The sequence below is a fragment of the Citrus clementina genome, unplaced genomic scaffold (assembly GCF_000493195.1).
Source record: "Citrus clementina cultivar Clemenules unplaced genomic scaffold, Citrus_clementina_v1.0 scaffold_3, whole genome shotgun sequence".
Taxonomy (NCBI): Eukaryota; Viridiplantae; Streptophyta; class Magnoliopsida; order Sapindales; family Rutaceae; genus Citrus; species Citrus x clementina.
In genome coordinates, this window is record NW_006262339.1 from 37,137,116 (window position 1) to 37,161,132 (window position 24,017).

The 24,017-nt window shown below is 34.4% G+C and overlaps 3 protein-coding genes across 3 annotated transcripts; 2 read left to right on the forward strand and 1 right to left on the reverse strand.

Annotated features, from left to right (window-relative positions):
* Positions 1-1,337: 1,337 nt before the first annotated feature.
* LOC18048965 lies at positions 1,338-1,962 on the reverse strand. The gene has a single exon (XM_006442825.2). The coding sequence runs from the start codon at positions 1,921-1,923 to the stop codon at positions 1,375-1,377; it is 549 nt and encodes a 182-aa protein (XP_006442888.1). The 5' UTR covers positions 1,924-1,962; the 3' UTR covers positions 1,338-1,374.
* Positions 1,963-9,067: 7,105 nt separating this feature from the next.
* Positions 9,068-15,937, forward strand: LOC18048004 (TMV resistance protein N). The gene is made up of 6 exons (XM_024187479.1): positions 9,068-9,672; positions 11,340-11,762; positions 11,847-12,537; positions 12,649-12,945; positions 14,044-15,174; positions 15,278-15,937. Exons 1-6 carry the CDS (start codon positions 9,068-9,070, stop codon positions 15,935-15,937), a joined length of 3,807 nt encoding a protein of 1,268 aa, XP_024043247.1.
* Positions 15,938-17,177: 1,240 nt separating this feature from the next.
* On the forward strand, positions 17,178-23,647 carry LOC18048005 (beta-galactosidase 10). The gene is made up of 19 exons (XM_006442828.2): positions 17,178-17,431; positions 17,697-17,792; positions 17,883-17,995; positions 18,115-18,181; positions 18,348-18,440; positions 18,685-18,825; positions 19,492-19,580; positions 19,687-19,792; positions 20,382-20,466; positions 20,587-20,705; positions 20,795-20,959; positions 21,197-21,405; positions 21,661-21,773; positions 21,976-22,085; positions 22,223-22,330; positions 22,436-22,546; positions 22,623-22,834; positions 22,919-23,225; positions 23,428-23,647. Exons 1-19 carry the CDS (start codon positions 17,249-17,251, stop codon positions 23,536-23,538), a joined length of 2,538 nt encoding a protein of 845 aa, XP_006442891.1. The 5' UTR covers positions 17,178-17,248; the 3' UTR covers positions 23,539-23,647.
* Positions 23,648-24,017: the final 370 nt, after the last annotated feature.

Below are 24,017 nucleotides of genomic sequence, written 5' to 3' on the forward strand. Positions count from 1 at the left end.
CCTGAGCTTCTCACACACATTACACTACCAGTAAAATTAAACCTCTAATTCCAGTTTCTCTCCAACTTAAAAACTTTGTTGAATTAATCAAAGCGTGGAAGTGAAATGAGGTTGTTCAAAGACAAAAATTAAAGAAACAAAGAGGAAGTAGCAGCAGCAATGCAGGCAACTTAAACTGATAATGGTAAATTAATGGGCTAAATTATCTAAATCAACTCCAATTATTGCATTTTCAAACACCTCTACTAATTACACAACACAATCCCTTTACAATAGTTAAAAGAAAAAAGAAAAAAGAAAGCCGTCAAAAGTTTACCTTCAACAGAAGCACTGCCTTAGTGGCAGCGGCAAAGCAATGCAGCCGTTCAGCAGTAACGAGCTTCGACTTTGGTGGGATTAGCTTTCAAACGGCGGCGGCGGCAGCAAGTTCCAAATTTGAGAGAAGAGGAAGAAGAGCGGCGGGATAGCCCGTGGGCTGGCTTTTAGTTTTGAGAGGGAAAGTATTTTGGTTAATTTTTAATTGATTTTTTCATATTTGTTTCTAATTAATACCTGTTAATTTAATTTAATAAATAACAATGCGGTTAAAATAACATTATCTTAATTTGTTTTTTTTTAATGAGTTTTCTGTAATGGTTTGAAAAATTACAAAACCATTGAACCAGGTTCCCGGCGCGGGTGTACAGTTTTAAAGGGCGGCCGGGTAAAACCCGGGCCCGAGTCTTCTTGATTTGTTTCAAGGTCCTGGATGGTAAATTGGTAATAAGGTGCTGCCACTTTTTTACACTACAGTAATTTAATATAATTTTTTGTGTAAAAAAAAAAATCACAGCTATCAAAGACCCCCCACTACCGCTTCCAAACGGGTTGTAACTTGCAAGGGCTTTCGCAGTTTCGCTGTGCTAACGTAAAATATACGAATGTGCTTGGTGTAAATATACGAATGTTGACAATAATTTTTATTTCCTACTAGCTATTACACAAACATTCTTCGCCACTAAGAATTATAAATATATGTCACTAGACATACCAATTTCTCCCATTGAAAATCACATGACATGTGAACAAATAATGAAACAATCGCTTAGAAAACGATTATCATGATCATTGCTCATATTTGGTTCAATTTAACCAGAAGCATCCATTCATCCAAACAAGCCATTGAAGTACTTCCTAAGTGCTCTTCTTCTCCATTAAACAAAATGCACTTCCAAATACACATTCACTCTGTCACAGCTTCACTAACATCCCACATGACCAAATTACAAATATAAAAATATTTTATTGACATTGAAATATTTAGCTATTACATACAAAAAAAAAAAAAAAGGAGAAATAATAATTACAATAATTTGACTGTTGAACTTGAATCAACTAACCAGACAAGCTAAGGTAAATGGACGTGGCAACACCAAGCGCGTAGACTCCAATCGCGGCGCCAACAAGATCTTTCCCGGACCCGGTCACGGCTCCGATTCCAGCGATTCCGGCGACTCCAATCGGAACCCGACTCAGTAAAGCTTTCCCAGCGTTACCCACAACAGCACTCGCGTAAAGCACCACGGCCCATTCCTTGAACCGGTTCGACCCGATGACTTCCGGTTTCTCCTCTTTCTCTTCTTCTTCTTCTTCTTCTTTGGACCGGCGGCTATGGCACCGAGATACTCGTTTGAAGGCCGAGTCGACCTGGGCTTGACTGGGAGGGTGCGGGACCCACTTGACGACGAGGGGAGGCGGGTGGGGAATAGAGAGGAGCGCGTGGTGGATGTGATTTGAGGCGGTTAAGAGCTGGTAAGGGAGGACGCCCTCGAAGGCGTGTTGAGTCAGTGAGAGGCAGTGAGAGTAGGCCGAGTCGCATGCTGAGTTGAACTCGTTCGAGTTCGAGAGAGATGAGTTGACTTGCTTTGAAGCTGATAATCCCATTTTACTCCGAAGTGGCCCGCTCTCTGAAAAAATCCTCCCTGTTTCTACAATTTTTGTGTGGATTCTGTTGTGCACGTGTGGATTATATTATCACGTGACTTACCTTTCAGCTCATAAAATATCCTACTTTCTTTATCATATGGCTCCCTTTTGTGCCAAGATATTTTTTTGAATAAGTCAGTTTTTTATTTGTTTCATATAGGTCCTACCTTGTCACCGGTAGTAAATTCTACTGTCTTTTCATTCTTTTTAGGGAACCAACTACGGTACCACCGTGGTATCCGTACCACTGATTTTTTATTTTGTGCCACCTATGTTGTAAATTTTCATTGAACCCCTTTCATTCATTTTTATTTAAACTTTACCTCATAAATATTAAATTAATTTCTATTACATCCATATAAACATTATAATTAGCACCTTATACTATTTGTTATTTATACATTTTTCTTCTATATTACACCTTTATCACAATACCCCTCTCTTTATCACAAATACCCGCGAACCCGACCCGAATTTCGTTTCCATTTCCGTCCACGCCACCGGCCAAGGTTGGTACCGATCGGAAGATCATGCAACGCCGGTCATCTCCACGCCATCCTTGTCACAAAAATAACCGGGTCAACCCGACCCGCGAACCCGACCCGGATTTTGTTTCCGTTTCCGGCAACTCCACCGGCCAAGGTTGGTACCGATCGGAAGCTCGTGTGACGCCGGTCATCTCCATGTCATCCTTGTCGCCGTAAAGCATTCGGAAAGCTGTCGATCGAAGCCGTGAAAAGTCACAGAATCCCCGCTTCAATTCGCCGTTGTTTCTCCAGTTTCCGGTGACGCCACCACTTGAGTTTTGTTCTCCACAATTCCCTCTGTCTTTTCTGACCAACCACAGCCACCGGAGGAGCCGATTTGCCGTTGATCGGCCGTTGAAGGATTCACGGGTTTGGGAGAAATGAACTTAATATTTTTGAAGCAAAGTTCAAATAAGAATAAGTGAAAGGGCTTCATGAAATTTTACACAAAAAAGACAAAAGCAGTGGCACCATGCCACTGTTGCACGATAGGCGAGTCCTCTTTTTAGATGTGAAATCAACTTTATCATCATAAACATGGGAATAGGTTTGAGTATTTGTTTTTTGGGGGGTGGTTTGAGTACTTATTCATTTGTGAGAAAAATTTCTTAATAATAAAAATTAAATCAAATTTGTGATGTAATATATTTAAAACATATATAACTAAAGGTAAATTTACCCAAAAAAATAAAAACAAAAAAAATCTAACAGCCTAATTCCTCCTAATTTACTAGCCAAAAAGGAGTATACTAAATAACAGTACTCTTAAGTCAATGTCAATAGATATGCCGTCATACTTAAGGGTATTGTTGTTCAAAATACTCAAAATTTATATTTTCTTCAATAAACATTTTAAAAATTTATACTTAACATGGGCTATGTGCCATGTGGTAAATTAACATGGGCTATGTGTAGGGATGGCAAAATTCGGGTCCGGGTCCGTGTTTAGCCTTTCCGGATCCGAACCCGGATACTATTTTCCTTTTTCGGACCCGGATTTTAACCCGGATTTTTTCACCCGAGTCCGAGTCCGGGTTCAACCTGGAAAAATCTGGGTTTCCAGATTCCGGGTTTTGAACCTGGATCAATGAATCAATATCAATTTCTAAAATTTTAAAAATAAAAAATTAATACATTTCCAAGTAATAACACATCTAGATTAATCAATAAAATTAATTAAAAAATAATATTAAAATTAAATATCTGGGTCCGGGTTCTGGATGTCCGGGATAACCTAAACCCGGACCCGGACCCCGATATATCCGGGTTATTAAAATTTATTCCGGACCCGAATTTTTTTACATTCCGGTATGGGTTCAACCCGGCCCTGATTATCCGGGTCCGGGTTATTTTGTCATCCCTAGCTATGTGCCATGTGGTAAATTAACAACAAACTTCAATTTTCCTTGAGCAACTTAAATTTCCTTTCCCGTTTGGGATTCGGACCCGACCCAGCTCTCCTTTATTTTATACTAGGAAAGGACACGGCTACTATGCAGGGACTCAAAGTCCCTGTATCATAGAGGGGGTCAATTTGTTGACCCCCTAGTTGTTTGGCTGCCATTTGGCAGCCAAACAACTTTTATGACTGGCAACAATCGGTTTTCCAGCCGGTTGCTGCCATTAATATGTATTTTTTTAAAAAATAAATTAAAATATAAAATATAAAAAATAAATAAATTTAAAAAAAATAATAAATAAAAAAGGATAAGTAAAGTAAAAATAGAAAAAAATATTTTTTATTAAACATAAGGACAAAAGTTTAATTTATTTTTTATGAAATATGTCTCATATTTAACGTTTCAAGTTTCATATTTTATGTTTTATGTTTCATGTAATAATTTTTCAAATACCCCAAAAAATTTCTTTCTTGCCCCCGTTTCATGTTTACGTTCTACGTTTTATGTTTGCTGTTCTACGTTTCATGTTTGACGTTGTATGTTCACTGTTACCGAGGTACTCATATTTTATGTTCGCTGTTGCATATTTTAAGTAAGATGTTTCATGTTTGTTGTTCAATATTTCATGTAATAATTTTTCAAATACCCCAAAATTTTTCTTTCTTGCCCCCGTTTCATGTTTACGTTCTACGTTTCATGTTTGTTGTTCTACGTTTCATGTTTGATGTTGTAAGTTTACTGTTACAAACGTAGTCATATTTTATGTTCGCGGTTGCAAAATTTAAGTAAGATGTTTCATGTTTGTTGTTTAATGTTTCATGTAATAATTTTTCAAATACCCCAAATTTTTTCTTTTTTGCCCCCATTTCATGTTTACGTTCCACGTTTCATGTTTGCTGTTCTAGGTTTCATGTTTGATGTTGTAAGTTTACTGTTACAGACGTAGTCATATTTTATGTTCGCGGTTGCAAAATTTAAGTAAGATGTTTCATGTTTGTTGTTTAATGTTTCATGTAATAATTTTCAAATACCCCAAATTTTTTCTTTTTTGCCCCCGTTTCATGTTTACGTTCCACGTTTCATGTTTTCTGTTCTACGTTTCATGTTTGACGTTGTATGTTCACTGTTACCGATGTACTCATATTTTATGTTCGTTGTTGCATATTTTAAGTAAGATGTTTCATATTTGTTGTTTAATGTTTCATGTAATAATTTTTCAAATACCCCAATTTTTTTCTTTTTTGCCCCCGTTTCATGTTTACGTTCCACGTTTCATGTTTGTTGTTCTACGTTTCATGTTTGACGTTGTATGTTCACTGTTACCGAGGTACTCATATTTTATGTTCGTTGTTGCATATTTTAAGTACGATGTTTCATGTTTGTTGGAATGATGAATGTTGCATCTTGATTTATGTTTTATTACATGGCTTGATATGTTTGTTATTATATGAATTTATGCTTCATGAATTAGATAGTTTGATATGCTTGTAATTTTATGATTTTATATTTCATGCATTAAGGGCGTGTTTGGTGCATGGGATTGTGTGGTATTATACCACTATTCACATTAATTTATTACCAAGAAGTTGTTTGGTAAAATTTGAGACCTCATTATACTGCATTATAATGCATTGGTAAAATTTGCATTATAATTGAGGCAACAGTTAATGCCTCAATTGAGGCAAATTTATTTTATAAAAATAAATTATTTTATTATTAAATACTAATATAATGAATAAAATATAAAAATAAATTATATGATAATATTATTTTATTTATTAATGATTCATATAAAAATAATATATTAATATTATAATATTATTTACATTAATATTAATTTTAGAATTAATATTATTTAAATTTATGCAAATTTAAATATTTATAATTATTTATATTAAATTATAAATTTATTAATATATTAAAATATAAAAATAATAATATATTGTAAATTAAAATATAATTTAATATTATTGAATAATAATTTATTAATTTATATTAAAAATTATAATATTAATTATAATCTAAATTTATTATTTACATACAATATTAAATTTTATAAATTTATTTTATCATAATTATAATACAAATTTTATAAATTTAATCATTAATTTTTAATATTTACTAAAAAAATTGTTAAATAGTTGCTTTGTTTGGAGGACTTGCTGGAACATAACCGGATTTCCGGTTCAAGTAAAACCGGCAAGCCGTTTACGGCTTGTAAGCTTCTAGTCACAACCGGCTAGCCGGTTTCAGGACCTATTTCTACTATTCATCTTCTTCCTCTCATTCGGCATTCCGGATCTCCCTCTCTCTCTAAAAACTGTTTACTCCTCACTCAATCTCACTCCAAAATCCATCATTTTCTTCCTTTTTGGCATCAAATTGAGTCTCAAAAATCATTCCCCATCACTTCATTTACTCAAAATCATCCGTAAAATCCATTTTTAACATCCAAAACTCTAGATCTCAAATTCATCCTAGGGTTTAACCGAACTTTTCTCTCTCCATTTTTAGCGGGAGCGGGAGCGGGAACATGAGCGTGAGCAGGAGCGCGAGAGTGAGCAAGAGCAAGAGCGAGGAAGAATGTGGGGATGGAGAGGGAAAAAGATGAGGATTTTCTGGTTCAATGTTCTCGGGGGGGGGGGGGGGGAGAAAAGGGGGTGGGGGAGAAAGAGAGGGAGATGAAAATGCTTTTCTTCCGGTTGCCCTTCTTTTTTTGCTTTTATTCACGTTTTTTCTCTTTTCTTTCAAATTAAAACCCCAACCGTTGGATTCAAATAAACTGAATCCAATGGCTCAATGGCAGCCCCTGCACCATACAGGGGATTTTAGGCCCTACATGGTAGCCGTGTCCACTAGGAAAAAGTGGAAAAAAATTTAGTATTATCTTTTTTTTTTGTTATTCTACTTTTAAGGATCTATTCTATTCAATTAAGAGGCAAGACTTCCAAAAAAATAAAAATAAAAATAAAAATAAAGCAAAGCTAAAACTAAAAATGCTTTTTTAATTATTTAAAATTGCATTAGCTAAATTAACATTATGGAAATAGAAGTGCCATAGATGCACATTGTCTAAGCCAAAACCTTAGAAACCTGATGTTAATATATCATCGCGAGGCCACCTGGAGAAAGAGCAGAAGATGCATCACAGTAGCCTCTCAATATGTTCCCTTCTTCAGCAGTGAATCCAAGAGAGGTGAGCATTGCAGGCCAGCAATTACGGGTGATGATATCAATAGCGCGGCAACAGTCAGAGCCAATATCAGTCTGGCTATTAAGGAAAAATATAACAATCTCATTTGAAGATGAAAGAATAACAGCCGACACCGATGGAAAGCTTTTATGCGACGGCGGGTTGCAGCTTCTCCGGCCCGACGGGTCCAGGATGCTGGCGTTTCCTCAGTCTGTGAGAATTTATACCTTGTCAAAGTTGGTGGATTGTGTGCTTAGGTATGTCAAGTGGTTGAGTTTTAGTTCCCGCAACCGGTCTGTCAAATTTGTGCCGATTTCAATTGATTTAAGCGATGGATCATGATAATTATTAATTCATATCTTGGCTTTTCTGAATCAATTGTAATTTATATTGTGGATTATTTTAATTCATTAAATGTTAAGGCATTTTCATTTTATTTATAGTTTTTACGGAAATTTTGATGTTCCATTTATTATTGTATAGTTATATATACAATTCATACAAGATAGCTGTAACAATGTTATATTACTATTTTGGTTGTTCATGTGGTGTCTAAAACCTTCCTGCATCAGTTGTTTATTTTTCTCATTAAATTAATTTATAGTTTAACTTTTCATCTCAATTATTTTTACTATAGTAAAAATTAACAATTTAACTCCAAAGATAAACTTATCCAAGTGAAAAAAAAACACATGCAACTGCTTTCCTCTTATCATTTCATGAAAAATCAAACAATCACAGTTAACCTCCTCTTGCTTCTCCTCTCATTTCTTCAAACCGACCACCATCTTACGTATATATGTCAATAACATAAATTATTTATGTGAATTTGGTTAATGGATCTTAATTAACGTGAACCCACACCTTCACGTGATTGGCTGGTTGCGTGCACGGCATTAGGATGACATATAGGCATTTATACTTAAAATGATCGGCGCACTTGAAATTTTAGTAAGCATAAATTAATTGCTCTAGTTAAAAATGTGTACGTCTGATATGATATTAATTTATTATTTCTCTCTTCAAAAACTAATGCATTATTAAAATATGGGAGGAAACTAAAAGAATTTTGTGGAAGCCATTGTAGCAATGGGATTGGACGTTGCAAATCATGATTAAGTAATTAATGTGGACCTTTCATATCATCGCATTACTTTTGTTTGCTGTTGTGTGAACTACTTGGTTTATCAGGAAAAAATTTTTAAAATCACAACATGTTTTCTCTGTGGAACGAGGAGAAAGAGGGATCCACAAAATCGTTTTTTTTTTTTTTTTAAGATACTTTTTTGTTTGTCAAAGAATTTGAAGATGAGGCAGTTACGTGCATTTTTTTTAATAAGTTAACAATTTTTTTTTGTTTTTTTTTTCATTGAATTGAAAAATAATTTAAAAGATCATAATGAATGAAGGAGAGTAATTTCAACACCCCAAACTTATCAAAAAACTAAGCGTGCGATTCATTAAATTGAAAAATAATTAAGAAAATAATGAACGACGGAGAGTTATTTCAACACCCAAACGGATTTAAAAACAAATCGAAAAAAAAGAAACAAATAAAATGAATCTCCAATTTGACATAAGTAATGCTGAGTTTAATTGCCATATGTGGCTCAAAATTGATGAATTTCATAATTTATTAAATTACCACTATTAATTCTGTATATCATTTCATAAATAGATATGTCATTTCAATTGAATAAGAAATTAAGACTTAAATATTAAAATTTTATAGTATTATTATTGCTAATATCAGGCTCTCGCTGTATCATATTTATTTTGTGTTTCGGATCGAATTAGGAAACAAACTTTGATTTTTCTATTCCCACTCGATTTCCGTATGGGATCAGGAGTCAAGTCTGAGGCATAGTCCCTAGCCCTTTATAAATTCATATTCTCCAGATTTCACATCATTAAACAACACCACTTCCATTTCCATTGTAGTATTTTTTTCTTTTGTTCTCTCTGTCTCGTTCTCAAAAAAAATGTCCAATTGTGAACTAAAACTGAGACAAGACAACACTATTCTAAACAAAGTGAGAAACCAGCTGTGGGATTTACCAAACATGCAACCTGGTTTCATATTCCAATTGCGTGCCCATCACGTTATTAACCAACGTGCCACCAGCGCCAAACCAGACACATTCTTGTACTTGCAATCTGATCATACCCTGTTTGTAACCTACAACAACATGTTCCACTTCTTGTCTAACATTCTTGCTGATGAAGGAGTCACGGTCGACGCCAACGGATGCTTCTTAAGCGACAAAGGATTGCATCTTCTCCGGCTCGACGCATCTGGCGGGATGCCAATAATGTTTCCACAATCTGTGAGAATTTATACATTAACGAAGTTGGTAGTTTGTGTTCTCGATTATTTCAAGCGGTTGCGTACCAATCCGAGCAACAGGTTTCGAAAATTTGTGCCGATTGCTATGGATTTGAGGATGGCTATTAATAATAAGTCCAACGTGACCAGGCTGCCGGAAAAGAGAATTGAATCAGAAAAGGATTGTGCAATTTGTTTGGACGGGATTGTTGTGGGGCAGTTGGCTTCTTGTACGCCTTGTGATCATGTCTTTCATAAGAGGTGCATTGACTTTTGGCTGGAGAAGAGTCGTTCATGTCCACTGTGCCGAAATGATTTGCCTGCTAGCTAGTTTTTTTTTTCCTTTAATTGTTAATTTTGCTGTAGATATATGTTTCATTATTTTCTTTGGACAAAAATTTCTATCTAGAATATGTGATGTTTCTATTTGTTGAATTTGATCATGACCCAAAGCTTGTCATACCAATGTTAGAACTAATTTGTCATATTTTGTAACTAAACAATAATGATGTTAATTATTATTTTACCTTTGAAAACCTTTTTGTTTTTTAATATCGCACAATGAAAGCAGAAAAACTTTAATTCCATATGTACTTTCTTTTTTTCATTTATATTTTCTTAAAAGATAAGAGCGGGTAAACTCAAATTTAATTTTCAACCTCTTACCTTTTTAAGATTCAAATTCAAATGACCAACTAAATAAAACTACTTTTAGAAACCACTCAATTAAACACTTGAAATAATTGATAGGTCCTTTCTTTTTATGGCAGTCCTAATAAAGAAAAAAAAAAAAAAAGGTAATTTGAGTTGCACAACTTCCATTTTTGGGAGCATTTCTTAAAAACTTTAAAGTAATTGTTTTTGTTACTAAAATCAAACGGCAGTATTGTTGGTCAAAAAGGAGTTCCTGTTCCTATTTTTCAAAACTTGAGCTTTTTATATATATTTAAGCAAATCACGAGGCACAAGTGTCCTTTTCCTTATAGGCTTCCTGCTTCGTATGCTTGACTTTTTCATCAACTTACTGAAGATTTATCTATTCATATTTTTTTTTCTCGGAAAGTTTCTTTATAATTTCACCTGCAGTCGATGACTATTCTTAAAAACTTAAGGGATCCAATTGTTTAAATAACTTTTTATTTATCTTGAAAGTTGTTTGATGAACGATAACCAATAAGCTATCGCTGAATATTAAGCAAATGGAAACAACGTCACTTTACTTCAAATTTAATGCTAACATTACATTTCAGAGGTCTTTTTTTATCATCAATGTGATGACATCTAAGAAATTCCTTTTCCTGTGTTTATTTTTCGTGCTGGCGACGAAGTTATTCATTAGGCATCCTCGTTCTTCAAGTTCTGTTACAATCATTGAAACCCTTTTGCCTCACTTGATTATGCATATGTTGCCACACCGTGTTACAAAAATTAATGACATGTAAAAGGGAAATGAAATGGCTTTTGTCAATTATATGCTTGACTTATTGCGTAAAAACACAATTCAGTCTTAATTCGCTGGACCACCAAGCGTTTTTGCCTTTTGAATTTACTGGCGGAAGTAAATTGGTAATCACATTGAAAGTTCCTCGCCGAAGAAATTGCACAAAATATAATTTTTTAAATTTCTCTGACTCTACTTTCAAACTTTCCTTTCTTTGATTTCCCATCATTCCTTGATTACAAGAATTTTTTTACATAAAAGCTTTTTATCTTTGTCTGCCACTCTCTATTATCATTATTATGTTTTTTGACTTGCCAAATCTGGTATAAGAAAGCTCCAACAAAGTTTGCATTCAATTATTTACTTACTTCACACATTTTCATACATACTCATACATCTCGGTACTCCCAGGATTAATTCTCTGTTTCTATAACCAAATTAATTTCTAAAATCTCCTTCATGGCTTCTATGTCTTCCTCAATTTCAGAGGGGAGGACACTCGCGTAATCTTCATTAGCCATCTCTACGCTGCTTTGTGTCGAAAGAAAATAAAAACTTTTACTGATAATGAGGATCTTAACAGAGGAGATGAGATATCACCGGCCCTCTTGAATGCAATCGAAGGTTCAAAGATTTCGGTAATCATTTTCTCAAAGGGCTACGCTTCTTCAAAATGGTGCCTGAATGAACTTGTCAAGATTCTTGATTGCAAGAAAGCAAATGATCAAATTGTTATCCCAGTTTTCTATAACGTGAGTCCATTCAGTGTGCGGCATCAAACTGGCATTTTCGGAGATGCTTTTGTTAAGTTCGGACAACAGTTCAGAGAGAAGCCAGAAATGGTTCAGAAGTGGAGGGATGAACTGACCGAAACATCCCATTTAGCTGGCCATGAATCCACGAAATTCAGGTAACTCTTATTTATCATTCATCGTTTCTCTGTTTCTGTCTTGGCCTGATTTGACCCTTTTTTTCCCATATTCGCACTTATTAGGAATGATGCGTTACTTATAGACAAAATTGTCGAAGATGTTTTGAAGAACTTGGAAAAAATAACAATCTCAACGGACTCATACAATGGCTTAGTTGGATTAAATTCACGAATTGAGCAAATCAAACCATTGCTATGCATGGAACTGTCGGACACTGTCCAAATTGTTGGGATTTGGGGCATGGGTGGTATAGGCAAAATCACCCTTGCGACGGCTATTTTCAATCAATTCTCTGGTGGGTTTGAAGGGACATGCTTTGTGGCAGATGTTAGGAGAAATTCAGGAACAGGGGGTGGATTAGAACATCTACAAAAGCAAATTCTTTCAACAATATTAAGTGAAAAACTTGAAGTAGCTGGCCCCAATATTCCACAATTTACTAAAGGGAGGTTCCGGTGCATGAAGGTGTTAATTGTGCTCGATAATGTGAGTAAAGTTGGACAATTGGAGGGTTTAATTGGAGGGCTTGATCAATTTGGTCTGGGAAGCAGAATTATCATTACCACTAGGGATAAACGAGTCCTCGAAAAATTTGGAGTGAAGAAAATATACAGGGTAAATGGACTGCAATTTGATGTGGCTTTGGAACAATTTTGTAACTACGCTTTTAAAGAAAATCGGTGTCCTAAAGATCTCATAGGTCACTCGTGGAGGGTTGTACGGTATGCCAAAGGCAATCCATTAGCTCTCAAAGTGATGGGTTCCTCCCTCTATCAGAAAAGCAAAACACATTGGTAAAACGTACTGGACGATTTAAACCGGATCTGTGAATCTGATATTTATCATATTTATGATATTCTAAAGATTAGTTTTAATGATTTAACTTTCGAGGCGAAGAATATATTTCTAGACATTGCATGTTTCTTTGAGGGTGAGGATAAAGATTTTGTGATGAGGGTACTTGATGATTTTGTGTCTCCCGAACTAGATGTCCTTATTGATAAGTCACTTGTAACAATATTAGATAACAGGTTGCAAATGCATGATTTGTTGCAAGAAATGGGAAGAGAGATTGTTCACAAAGAATCTAACGAAGAGCCAGGCAAACGTAGCAGATTGTGGGATCATAGGGATGTCAGTCGTGTATTGAAGTATAATAAGGTAAGAATCTACCTTTTTTTTATGTTTTGTTTGGACAGTTGTATGATTTTTTCCTAACCACACTGGCATACCCATTTTTCAGTAAATTTTATTATTACCAAAACATCCTTAAGTAAAATTATTTGTATGAACAAAACAACCTAAAACACAAGAACCATAATTAAGTAAATTATTGGCTGAGGGTGTCGAGAGAACAAGTTTTTATTTTAAAATTTTAGAGAAATTTTGGAATATTGAAGTGTTTTTCAAATGTGTGTGTGTAGTCAATCTCTCGTGCAGCGCCCTATTTTTTTTTTTTTTCATGTGAATACATTAAAACATGTGGTGTAATAGAATTAGTGCAAACACACTATTAAAATACACGGTTTTATAATGCATTAGATACTGACTCTATTAAACTACATGATTTAATAGTGTATTCTCTTTCGCTCTAACAAACACACAAATTTTATGAAGAGTGTTGAAACAAATTGAGTGCCATATAGGGGGACTTGAAAGTGTGAAAATAGCCCATGCATTTTTTGTTTTTCCCATATACAAATTGTGAAAAAAAAAGAACAAATGTAATTTTTTTTTGGGGCCCAATTAAGGAGCTTTTAATAAATTTTTATGAAAATTTTTTCTTGGATTTTATGCTAACTCATTGTTACTTTTTTTTTTTTTTATATAAGGGGACTGATAAAATTAAAGGCATATTCCTTGATTTGTCCAATAAAACAGACATCCATCTAACTTGTGGAGCTTTTAAAAATATGCCCAATCTCAGATTGCTTAAATTCTACGTTCCTAAGTTCACATCTATTCCAATTGCGAGCTCTAAAGTGCATCTTGATCAAGGTTTGGATTATCTTCCGAAGGAATTGAGATATCTCCACTGGCACCAATATCCCTTGAAGACGTTGCCATTCGATTTCAAGCCAAAAAATTTTTATTGAACTCAACTTACCTTATAGTAAAGTTGAGCAAATATGGAAAGGAAAAAAGGTATAATGAAACACTAATACCAAACATTTGTTTGTTTTTCGATCCTTAAAAAGATTTAATTGTGAAGTTCTTTGGTGCTGATTTATTCTAGTAATTGTTTATTTGCTTTTGCAGAAAGCTCCAAAATTAAAATATATTGACCTCAATGACTCCACCAATCTCACTAGAATTCCAGAACCATCGGAAACTCCAAATCTCGAGAGAATGAATCTTCGGAATTGCACACGCTTGGCTCTCATTCCCTCGTATATCCAGAATTTTAACAATCTTGCTAACTTGAGTCTGGAGGGCTGTGAAAGTCTTAGGTGCTTTCCACAGAACATTCATTTTGTATCTTCCATTAAGATTAATTGCTCCGAGTGTGTTAATCTCAGGGAGTTTCCAAGGATTTCAGGCAATGGAGTAGAGCTAAAATTAAGGCATACCCCAATAGAAGAAGTTCCCTCATCAATCGATTGCCTACCCGATCTTGAAACCTTAGAAATGAGTAATTGCTATAGTCTGAAGAGTCTTTCAACTAGCATTTGTAAATTGAAATCTCTTCGCAGCCTTCATCTTGCTTTCTGTGAACAGCTTGGGAGTTTCCCAGAAATCTTGGAGAAAATGCAACTCCTAGAAATAATTAATTTAGAAGAGGCAAGCAACATTAAAGAGCTGCCATCTTCAATTGAAAATCTAGAAGGGCTCAGGGAGCTACAGTTGATGGGTTGCACTAAACTTGGTAGCTTGCCAGAGAGCTTGGGCAATTTAAAAGCTCTGGAATTCCTTAGTGCTGCAGGGGTATCGACGACCACTCCTCAGGCACCATTATCCTACCGTGAGATCATAAAAATCCCTCGAGATATTGGCTGTCTATCCTCATTGGTAGAGTTAGATCTGAGTAGAAATAATTTTGAGAGTTTACCTTCAGGTATAAGCCATCTGTCAAGGTTAAAATGGCTTCACTTATTTGATTGCATTATGCTTCAATCATCGTTACCAGAGCTTCCACCGCATTTGGTGATGTTAGATGCAAGGAATTGCAAGCGGCTCCAATCTTTGCCAGAACTTCCATCATGTCTAGAAGCACTGGATGCATCCGTCGTGGAAACACTATCCAATCATACCAGTGAAAGTAACATGTTCCTGTCGCCGTTTATATTTGTTAATTGCCTGAAGCTGAATCAAAATCAAAGTATTTGGGCATATATGCAGCAAAGAATTCAGCAAGTGACAATTGCATCACTAAGACTATTCTGTGAAAAGGTACCCAATATACTCTTTTTCTCCTGCCCTTATTTTTAAAATGCATTTTTAGGATTTTACAACATTCTAAACTGCTGCAAAATCATTTTACAACGTATTATAGGAATTTGATAAGCCGCGGGGCATCAGCTTTTGTTTACCAGGAAGTGAAATCCCAGAGTTGTTCAGCAATCGATCTTTGGGATCTTCAATAACTATTCAACTGCCACATCGCTGTGGCAACAAATTCTTCATCGGGTTTGCGATTAATGTAGTTATTGAAATTGATTCCGATCACGATAATACCTCATGTGTCTTCAGAGTGGGATGTAAGTTCGGTTCTAATCATCAGTACTTTTTCGAGTTGTTTGACAACGCGGGCTTTAACTCGAATCATGTCATGCTTGGATTATATCCTTGTTGGAATATTGGGATTGGGCTGCCGGATGGAGACAATGGAGGCCACCAGGCAGCTGCTGCCCTTTCATTTGACTTCCTAATCCAGTATTGGTCAGATTTCGGCAAAGGTCACCACAAGGTGAAATGTTGTGGGGTGAGTCCAGTATACGCAAATCCTAACCAGGCCAAACCCAACGCCTTCACTTTCCAATTTGGTGCCAGCTGTGAAGATGTTCTTGATAATGCTGAAATTGTCGGCGGATCTGATCACGAGGATGAAGAGGAGTCAATTTGCAGAGAGCAGCAATTCAATGGTCCTCGATGGCAAACTTCCAAATTCTCTCAAATTTTAAACAATGTATGTTGTTTTGATAATGACCCGTGAACAAAGAGATTCTGAATAACTTCACTCTTTTTTCCATGGTAAGGTCCCTGCCATGCATAGGCTCTTCAAATTGCTATTATTTTAGTGGAGAAAAAAAATTATTTAAAATAATATTAATTTTTTAAATTTTGTTTGAGAGAGAATTTATTTTTTATTTATCACATAAATAAATAAATATTTAAATAATAAAATTAAAATTCTTTTGATTCTGCTGCATGTGCACTTGTATCAAAATGGAATTTTTATCATAATTTTAGTATTTAATTATCAATTTATTGCTTTTGTATCCTATTGGTTTTAGGAAGCGGCTGTCTCCAAATATATATATTTCCAACTATAAATGCAAGGCTGTAACGCCTGTGATATATCTTACAGCATATTCATTCAAGGTGGTCAATTGGAAATATATCTTACAGCTATTTCTTTTAAATGAAAATAGTAACAAAAGTAATGATTGTCAGCATTAATTTGATACTCCAAATCGGAACCGGATGGAGTCAACTGATTAGTTTAAAATATAAATATCTTTGCTGTAATATTTCGAATATCTTATCTGCTATCCGATATGCGGCCGCTTCGTTTTAAATGGGGAGATACTTATCTAATGGTTTATAATAACATTGGAGTCCCTCACGTTTTAAGGTTCTACGTATAAGGGCGTAGTATTTTCATTATTATCATAAAGATTCTCCAATTTTTATGAAAATAAGTGAAATAACCAAACTAACTCGCATTAAAAAAAATATCAATATGATGCCCTGGGTGTTCAGAAAAATAAACTACCTTTATAATACTGAACTTTAAATTCTTAATTATTACATTTTTTTAAATAAATCTTCACAACTTAAGAGTCTATAACTTATAAATAAACATATATTCCTTAATTAGGTGGTTAATTCTCACTTTATATCTCTAGTTTAATTGAAGGAGTTCAATCGCCATATTGAGAGTAGAACATCTTCTTTACGAGTAATTTCTTTCAATTTCGAGATACTTTTTAAGTTACATTCATTAGTAATTGTTATTATGGTGATATTAAAAAAGGTAAGGGATCTAATTGATAAACATGGACCGACCGTATCAGTTTAAAAATAGAATATCAAAAGAATAGAGACCCTAATGTTATTATCTCCTTATCTGATATTGCTTACATTTCTTTAGTTGCTTTTCTCAGATGCTTACCAACATTCCTATAAATGGCCGAGGCTGATGTAGATATATTTGCAGACTGACAAGAGCTTCAACATTTCACCAGCTGCTCAAGCACAGGAATTTTATCAACATTATCGTCAAGAAATATATATATATGAGATGAAGCGAATGAAAATATTACCGGTTAGGCTAATCGTTTTGTTCATCTTCTTCTCCTTCTGCTGCTTCAACTCATTTTGCTTAGCAGCAAATGTAACGTACGATCATCGCTCTTTAATCATTGATGGCCGGCGAAAGCTTTTCCTTTCTGCTTCCATTCATTATCCTCGCAGTGTTCCTGCAGTGAGTCATCACTCTATCTCTCGTCCTCTTATTTTTATACGTTGGATAAACAATTTGGATTCTCTATGACATAATTCATTTTTTGGTTAAGAGAAAGATATTGTCATATAAGTTTTTTACACAACAAATTCAATTTAGTTCTTTTTCTCTTGTGAATGTCCATACAATTGTTTTATAGAGAAGTGCAAATTTCCGTATCTGAGAATTTTCAAATTATTTGCCATAATAAAAAAATGAAGCTTAATCTAAATGTGGCATGTGGTAGATGTGGCCGGAGCTTATTCAAGCAGCAAAAGAAGGTGGCTTAAATACGATTGAATCCTATGTGTTTTGGAGTGGTCATGAGCTTTCTCCAGGCAAAGTAAGAGGGGGTTTTTTTTTATTTTTTTTGGTTATATATTTATCAATTTTATTGACATTTTTTTCTTCGTATGTGGGAATTTATTTCAAGTACTCGTTCGAGGGAAGATATGATCTGGTCAAGTTTGTGAAGACTGTTCAGCAAGCTGGGATGTATATGCTTCTGCGTATTGGTCCATTTGTTGCTGCTGAGTACAATTATGGGTACGCAATTTATTTAATGTTACCATATATAGATTGAGATTTAATTACTTATATATAATCACAGTCTTTCGTTTCTATTTACGTTTAATTAAAATCTAAATGTTGATCATATGATTTAGAGGCGTACCGGTTTGGTTGCACTACATTCCTGGCAGTGTCTTCCGGTCGTATAGTAAGCCATTCATGGTATGAAATTGATTTCTGGTTGTGCCTCGGTCATATGTTCGCACTTTCTAAATAAAACATTATATTTTACCAACATTATATTGCATCAGATTCATAGTTTATAAAGTGCAGATAATCGCAATTGGGACACATGTTATTGAATCATTTTTCTATTGGGTGTTTATAGTCTTACATGCAAAAGTTCATGACACTAATAGTGGACATGATGAAGAAGGAAAAACTTTTTGCATCACAAGGAGGTCCCATCATTCTGGCACAGGCAAGTTGGAGTTGGCTTCCACACTACTTTATGCCCCATTTTATGTAGCTTTAGCGTGAAGAAAAATAAACAATAATGTGCACGGCTAAGGGGGAAAAAAAAATAAAGATACTGAAAATGCAATGATCTTTCCAACTTTGAGATATCTTTATTTTTCTTTCCCTTTCAATTTATTAATATTTCATTTTGGGTAACAAATGATTCCAAAAGGCATTTTTTTTACATTAATTTTCGGATTGTGTAGGTTGAAAATGAATATCAATGGTATGAACAATTTTATAAAGGAGGAAAGGAATATGCGATGTGGGCTGCTAGTATGGCTGTTTCTCAAAATACGGGAGTGCCCTGGATTATGTGCCAACAATATGATGCTCCTGACCCCGTGGTAAAAGATTAGTTACAAGATAATTAATTTGGCAGAAATTTGAAGAAAATTTAAATACAATATAATTTTTTTTTATAAATAATGGTAGAGATATAAACTATTCTATAAATTTATTTTATAAAAATTAATATGGCATAATTCAATAGATCTTGACCCATGCATTTTATTTTTATTTTTTTTTATTTTCATCTAATCAATGAATTTAAGTCACATTAATTTGAACAAAATAAATTTGTATAAGAGTTTACAACTCTATCATTAATTTTTTTTTGTCATATCCAAATACAAATATCAAAAAACAAAAAACGATTTTCTACAAGTCTACAATACAATGTCTATAAATAACAATTCTTACTGTTTTTCAGTGTTAGCAGAAAACATTTTTATTAGATATTGTAATATTGTATAAATACTTGTAGAATTTGCGGAAATAAATTAGTTTTAGATTAAAAAAAAATGTAACCAATAATTAAAATTTTATAGCTGCTTCGTTTAGAAAACCGTTTTTTATGTTTTGAGTAAATATTCTTTTGGGATTTTTAAGAATGAAAACAAGAAAAAAAAAAGCTTAGACATGTCAGGTGCAAATAATAATAATGATATAAAAATAACGAGAATTTCAAGCTTTTAACTCAAAGCCATATAATTCGTTTCATTTTATTGCAGATAGATACTTGTAACTCCTTTTACTGTGACCAATTCACGCCTCATTCATCAAAAATGCCCAAAATTTGGACTGAGAATTGGCCTGGATGGTAATGCAAAAAATTGTTTGATTTGTTGAAGCTTTTTTAAATTTCTGATTTAATCTCTTTAGAATTTAGAGTATATATGTTACTACTGATGCTTGAAATTTGGCAGGTTTAAAAAATTTGGGGCTCCAGATCCTCACAGGCCGCATCAGGATGTTGCTTTTTCTGTTGCTCGTTTTATCCAAAAAGGTGGCAGTGTACACAACTACTATATGGTATTTTCAATATTTACCTTCTTTTATTCATGCAATGTGTTTCTTTATAAAATAGAGCCCCCAAGCCCAAGTCAGAACCAGTCAAAATAAAAAAATTATTTAATCAAAATTATTAATTTATTTCGATTCTACTTTAAATTATTCCTTTTTAATTGTCACATTAAGCAACTTATCATTGGTCACATTTTACGTTTCTAATTAAGACAGTTGTGAAAAATATTACGAAAATTGTGCCAAAGTACACAATATTCACTTAATTATTGTGCCCGAACTCATGGGTGGAGCTCAGAATTTTTTTTCCTTATTTCTATTCATAATTTGAACCAAAAATATAGTTGTGCATTTAACTTTGCCCACGCATTGTTATTTTAATCCAGATTTCTGTTCTTATTTTAGAATTTGGCCCACTTAACTTTATATTTCTAAAATTTTTCCCAATAACTTAAGTTTCAATAATCTCCCCCTCCCCCAGCCTGCTTTTACTTTTGACCATTTGGTCCTCCAGGTTCCCAACTCTGGTTCCGCCCCTGTCCAAACTTTTACATTTGCTTGTCATAATTACCATTTTGTTGTTTCCTGTGGTTTATAGTATCATGGTGGAACAAATTTTGGTCGCACATCAGGAGATTTTGTTACAACAAGTTATGACTATGATGCACCAATTGATGAATATGGTGAGTTATTTTTACATGTCTATGATTAAAATCTACTAAATATATTTTACAAATTCATCTTCTAGCTAGCTCTTGTTATTTCTTTGATGGTTATGCTGAATTTCCCACTTTGGTTTATAGGCTTACCAAGGAATCCAAAGTGGGGACACCTTAAAGAACTTCATGAAGCTATAATGCTATGTGAAGGTGTATTGCTCAACAGTGACCCCATCAACTTATCACTAGGCCCTTCCCAAGAGGTGATTAATTTGTTTCTCCTTGTTGTAACCTCTAGATTTTTAATCTAAAATGTCATCCTTCTGTTGTGATTTAAGTTTCTGTTTTGTAGGCCGATGTCTACGCTGATTCCTCTGGAGCTTGTGCTGCATTTCTTTCTAACACAGATAATGCAACTGACACAACGGTTGTGTTTAGAAACGTGTCATATTTCTTGCCCGCATGGTCAGTTAGCATTCTCTCAGACTGCAAGAATGTAGTATTTAACACTGCAAAAGTAAGTTTCAATATCATAGACCCTTTTCGGTGCCAGATGTATGCATGTTATAAAATGTGGATTTGGCCTTACGCACTGTTGTTAAGACGACCGCACTTGAGAATTGTTTCATATTAAGTTATCCTGTTTTATCAAATTCTAGAAGTATAAAAATTGAGGTGCATGTGTGTCATTACAAATTGGTTAGATGTCCAACTTATAATTATAAATCTTAAAAAGGAAAAAAAAATGACGCAGGTAAGTACCCAAACATCGATAATTGAAATGGTACCAGAGTATTTGCAGCAGTCGGATTCATCAGCGGATGAAGGTTCAAAAGCTCTACAATGGGATGTATTTAAGGAGATGACTGGGATATGGGGGGAAGCTAACTTTGTTAAAAGTGGTCTTGTCGATCATCTCAATACCACAAAAGATACTACTGACTATCTTTGGTACACAACAAGGTTAGTCTCATTCTGAAAAAACCTTATGAGCAGATTTTTTATCAGTTGACTTTCGGGATTTATGGTTCAGAGATTCTTTTTCCTTTTCTCCAAAAACTGATGTGGGGTTGAATTGATTCAATTATGCTTCAATCAACTTATTGCAAAAGCTTGCTCGTAAAAGCTCAGGGCCTATTCATTATTGTCGCAAGATTTATGAATGAGTCTGGAAAGAGTTTCTGAATCTGAAGTGTCATATTTGTTCTATGATTGCAGCATAATTTTTAGCGAAGATGAAGAGTTCTTAAGGACAGGAAGCCAGCCGGTTCTTCTAATTGAATCAAAGGGCCATACACTTCATGCTTTTATCAATCAGGAACTAGTTCAAGGTATTATTATCTTTTTACTTTTTCCAAGGTTCTTTTGGAGCTCAATGCCTCTCCGTTTTGGACCAGACTGTTGTTTATGTTCTAGTATACTAACATAAGCCGTTGAATTGACACATTCAACATCAATCAGTTTCTAAAATTCATTTTGTCGTCAAATCTGTTGAATAAGCTCACATAAGTACAATCATTCTGCCTATGTTAGGTAATAGTACGTATTCAACTGGCACACTCGTCTTCAGTTTCACGGCTCTCATCCCTCTCAAAGCAGGGAAGAATAAAATTGATCTATTAAGCATGACAGTTGGCTTACCAGTGAGTCACCTGTCTTTATATCATTTTACATAATTATTTTCTGCAAAAGATATATAAGATCAACTCTGAGTTACTCCTGATTGTATCAAATGCGACATTCAAAATCCTTGTTAGTGCTACTCTTGTTGCTGCTTTAGAGTGCAGGACCATTTTATGAGTGGACAGGAACAGGATTAACCAGTGTTAAGATCAAGGGTTTCAACAACCGGACACTGGATTTTTCTTCATATAATTGGACCTATAAGGTTTGCTTCTTCAATATTTAGTATAATACGATTTAATTATTTTACTAGCCTTTCAAATTTCTATAGCCTCACCTTACGCTTTTCGCGGTTCCTATGTTTTTCCAGATAGGAGTGCAAGGAGAAGACCTTAGGATATATAATCCTGATAATTTGACTAATGTAAATTGGACACCAACTTCAGAACCGCCAAAAAATCAGCCTCTCACATGGTATAAGGTAAAAAAATACTTGGGATATTGCCCATTTTTCGTGTCGAAAAATAGCTTCTAATTTCTTACATGGAATGTGACAGGCTGTTGTGAATGAACCGGTTGGGGATGAACCTATTGGTTTAGATATGCTTCATATGGGGAAAGGCCAAGCTTGGCTAAATGGTGAACCGATTGGAAGATACTGGGATAAGAGAAGTTCTATTGATGATCATTGTGTTCAAGAATGCGATTACAGGGGCACATTCAACCAACAAAAATGCCTAACTGGTTCCGGGGAACCAACACAAAGATGGTAAACTAAGATTGAAAAAACAAAAATGCTTACATCTTTGTTCTTGTTATGACAACCATTTATTTGTCTATTTGCATTGATCAGGTACCATGTTCCTCGGTCTTGGTTCAAGCCATCCGGAAACATTCTGGTGATTTTCGAGGAGAAAGGTGGAGATCCAACAAGAATTAGGTTCTCGCGGCGTAATATCTCAAGCATTTGTGGTCTTGTTGCTGCTGATGAAGATGGAAATGAAAGCAGCAATAGTAATGCAACTATTCACCTCCAGTGCCCTAAGAACCGAAGCATCTCCACTGTAAAATTTGCAAGTTTTGGAACTCCAACAGGAAAATGTGGTTCCTTCCGGATGGGGGATTGTCATGATCCTAATTCTACTTCCTTTGTTGAGAAGGTAATTACGGCCTCATTTGCTCTCATTATTAACGTTATTATTTTGTTAAGAATACACTTATTCACGGCAAATGTTTGCACGTTATAAAATTTGGATTTGATTTTGTACTGGTTGTGTCAAATCTGATTTTTGCAACGTACAGGCATCCGAATCTACAAAATTTACTCTTATATATTTCTTTTATACCTGATAATTATTGCAGGTTTGTCTCAATAAAAATAAGTGTGCCATAGAACTAACTGAAACAAATTTCAACAAGGGTTTGTGTCCTGATGCAACTAAGACACTTGCAGTGGAAGTAACGTGCAGCTGAAACTCTGGATCCGGTAAAAGAGCAATTTTATCTTCGCAAAACATCAAGTTCCTTTCCCTGTATAACAAAAGGGGAAAATTTGTCGCTTTAATTAAATATTAGTTAGGGACTTTTTGTTTTTAGGATTTTTTTCCCCTCCTCTATCAATTTATATAGCTTTTAAACGGGGGGAAAAGACTATCAAGATCTTGAAGGTTTGCACTATTATCATACATGAAGCCCCCTTTAATTTTAAAAATAATCACACAAATCCCTTTATCACTGTTTTTTTTTTATAATTATTCTATGAAAAACCCTCCTTAGATTTTTTTCCCCCTAAAAGTTGCTCTTATCCTACTACAAGTATTTATAATATAACCTTTGGCTTATGGTAGAAAGTTTGAGTTTGATCAGTAAATTAAATAGCTACTCAAATGTAAATTAATGTATACAAAAATAAATATTAAAATAACCATTGTGTAAACTATTTTAACACTAAC

Excerpts from the sequence above, each read along its gene's own strand:
- LOC18048965 (XM_006442825.2), bottom strand. The coding sequence starts at position 1,923 with ATGGGATTATCAGCTTCAAAGCAAGTCAACTCATCTCTCTCGAACTCG.
- LOC18048004 (XM_024187479.1), top strand. The coding sequence starts at position 9,068 with ATGTCCAATTGTGAACTAAAACTGAGACAAGACAACACTATTCTAAAC. Across the intron at positions 12,538-12,648 it reads GCAATCCATTAGCTCTCAAA|ATTAGTTTTAATGATTTAAC; the intron begins GTGATGGGTTCC and ends GATATTCTAAAG. Across the intron at positions 12,946-14,043 it reads GTGTATTGAAGTATAATAAG|AAAGCTCCAAAATTAAAATA; the intron begins GTAAGAATCTAC and ends TTGCTTTTGCAG.
- LOC18048005 (XM_006442828.2), top strand. The coding sequence starts at position 17,249 with ATGAAGCGAATGAAAATATTACCGGTTAGGCTAATCGTTTTGTTCATC. Across the intron at positions 18,182-18,347 it reads CGTATAGTAAGCCATTCATG|TCTTACATGCAAAAGTTCAT; the intron begins GTATGAAATTGA and ends GGGTGTTTATAG. Across the intron at positions 20,467-20,586 it reads TGCACCAATTGATGAATATG|GCTTACCAAGGAATCCAAAG; the intron begins GTGAGTTATTTT and ends TTTGGTTTATAG.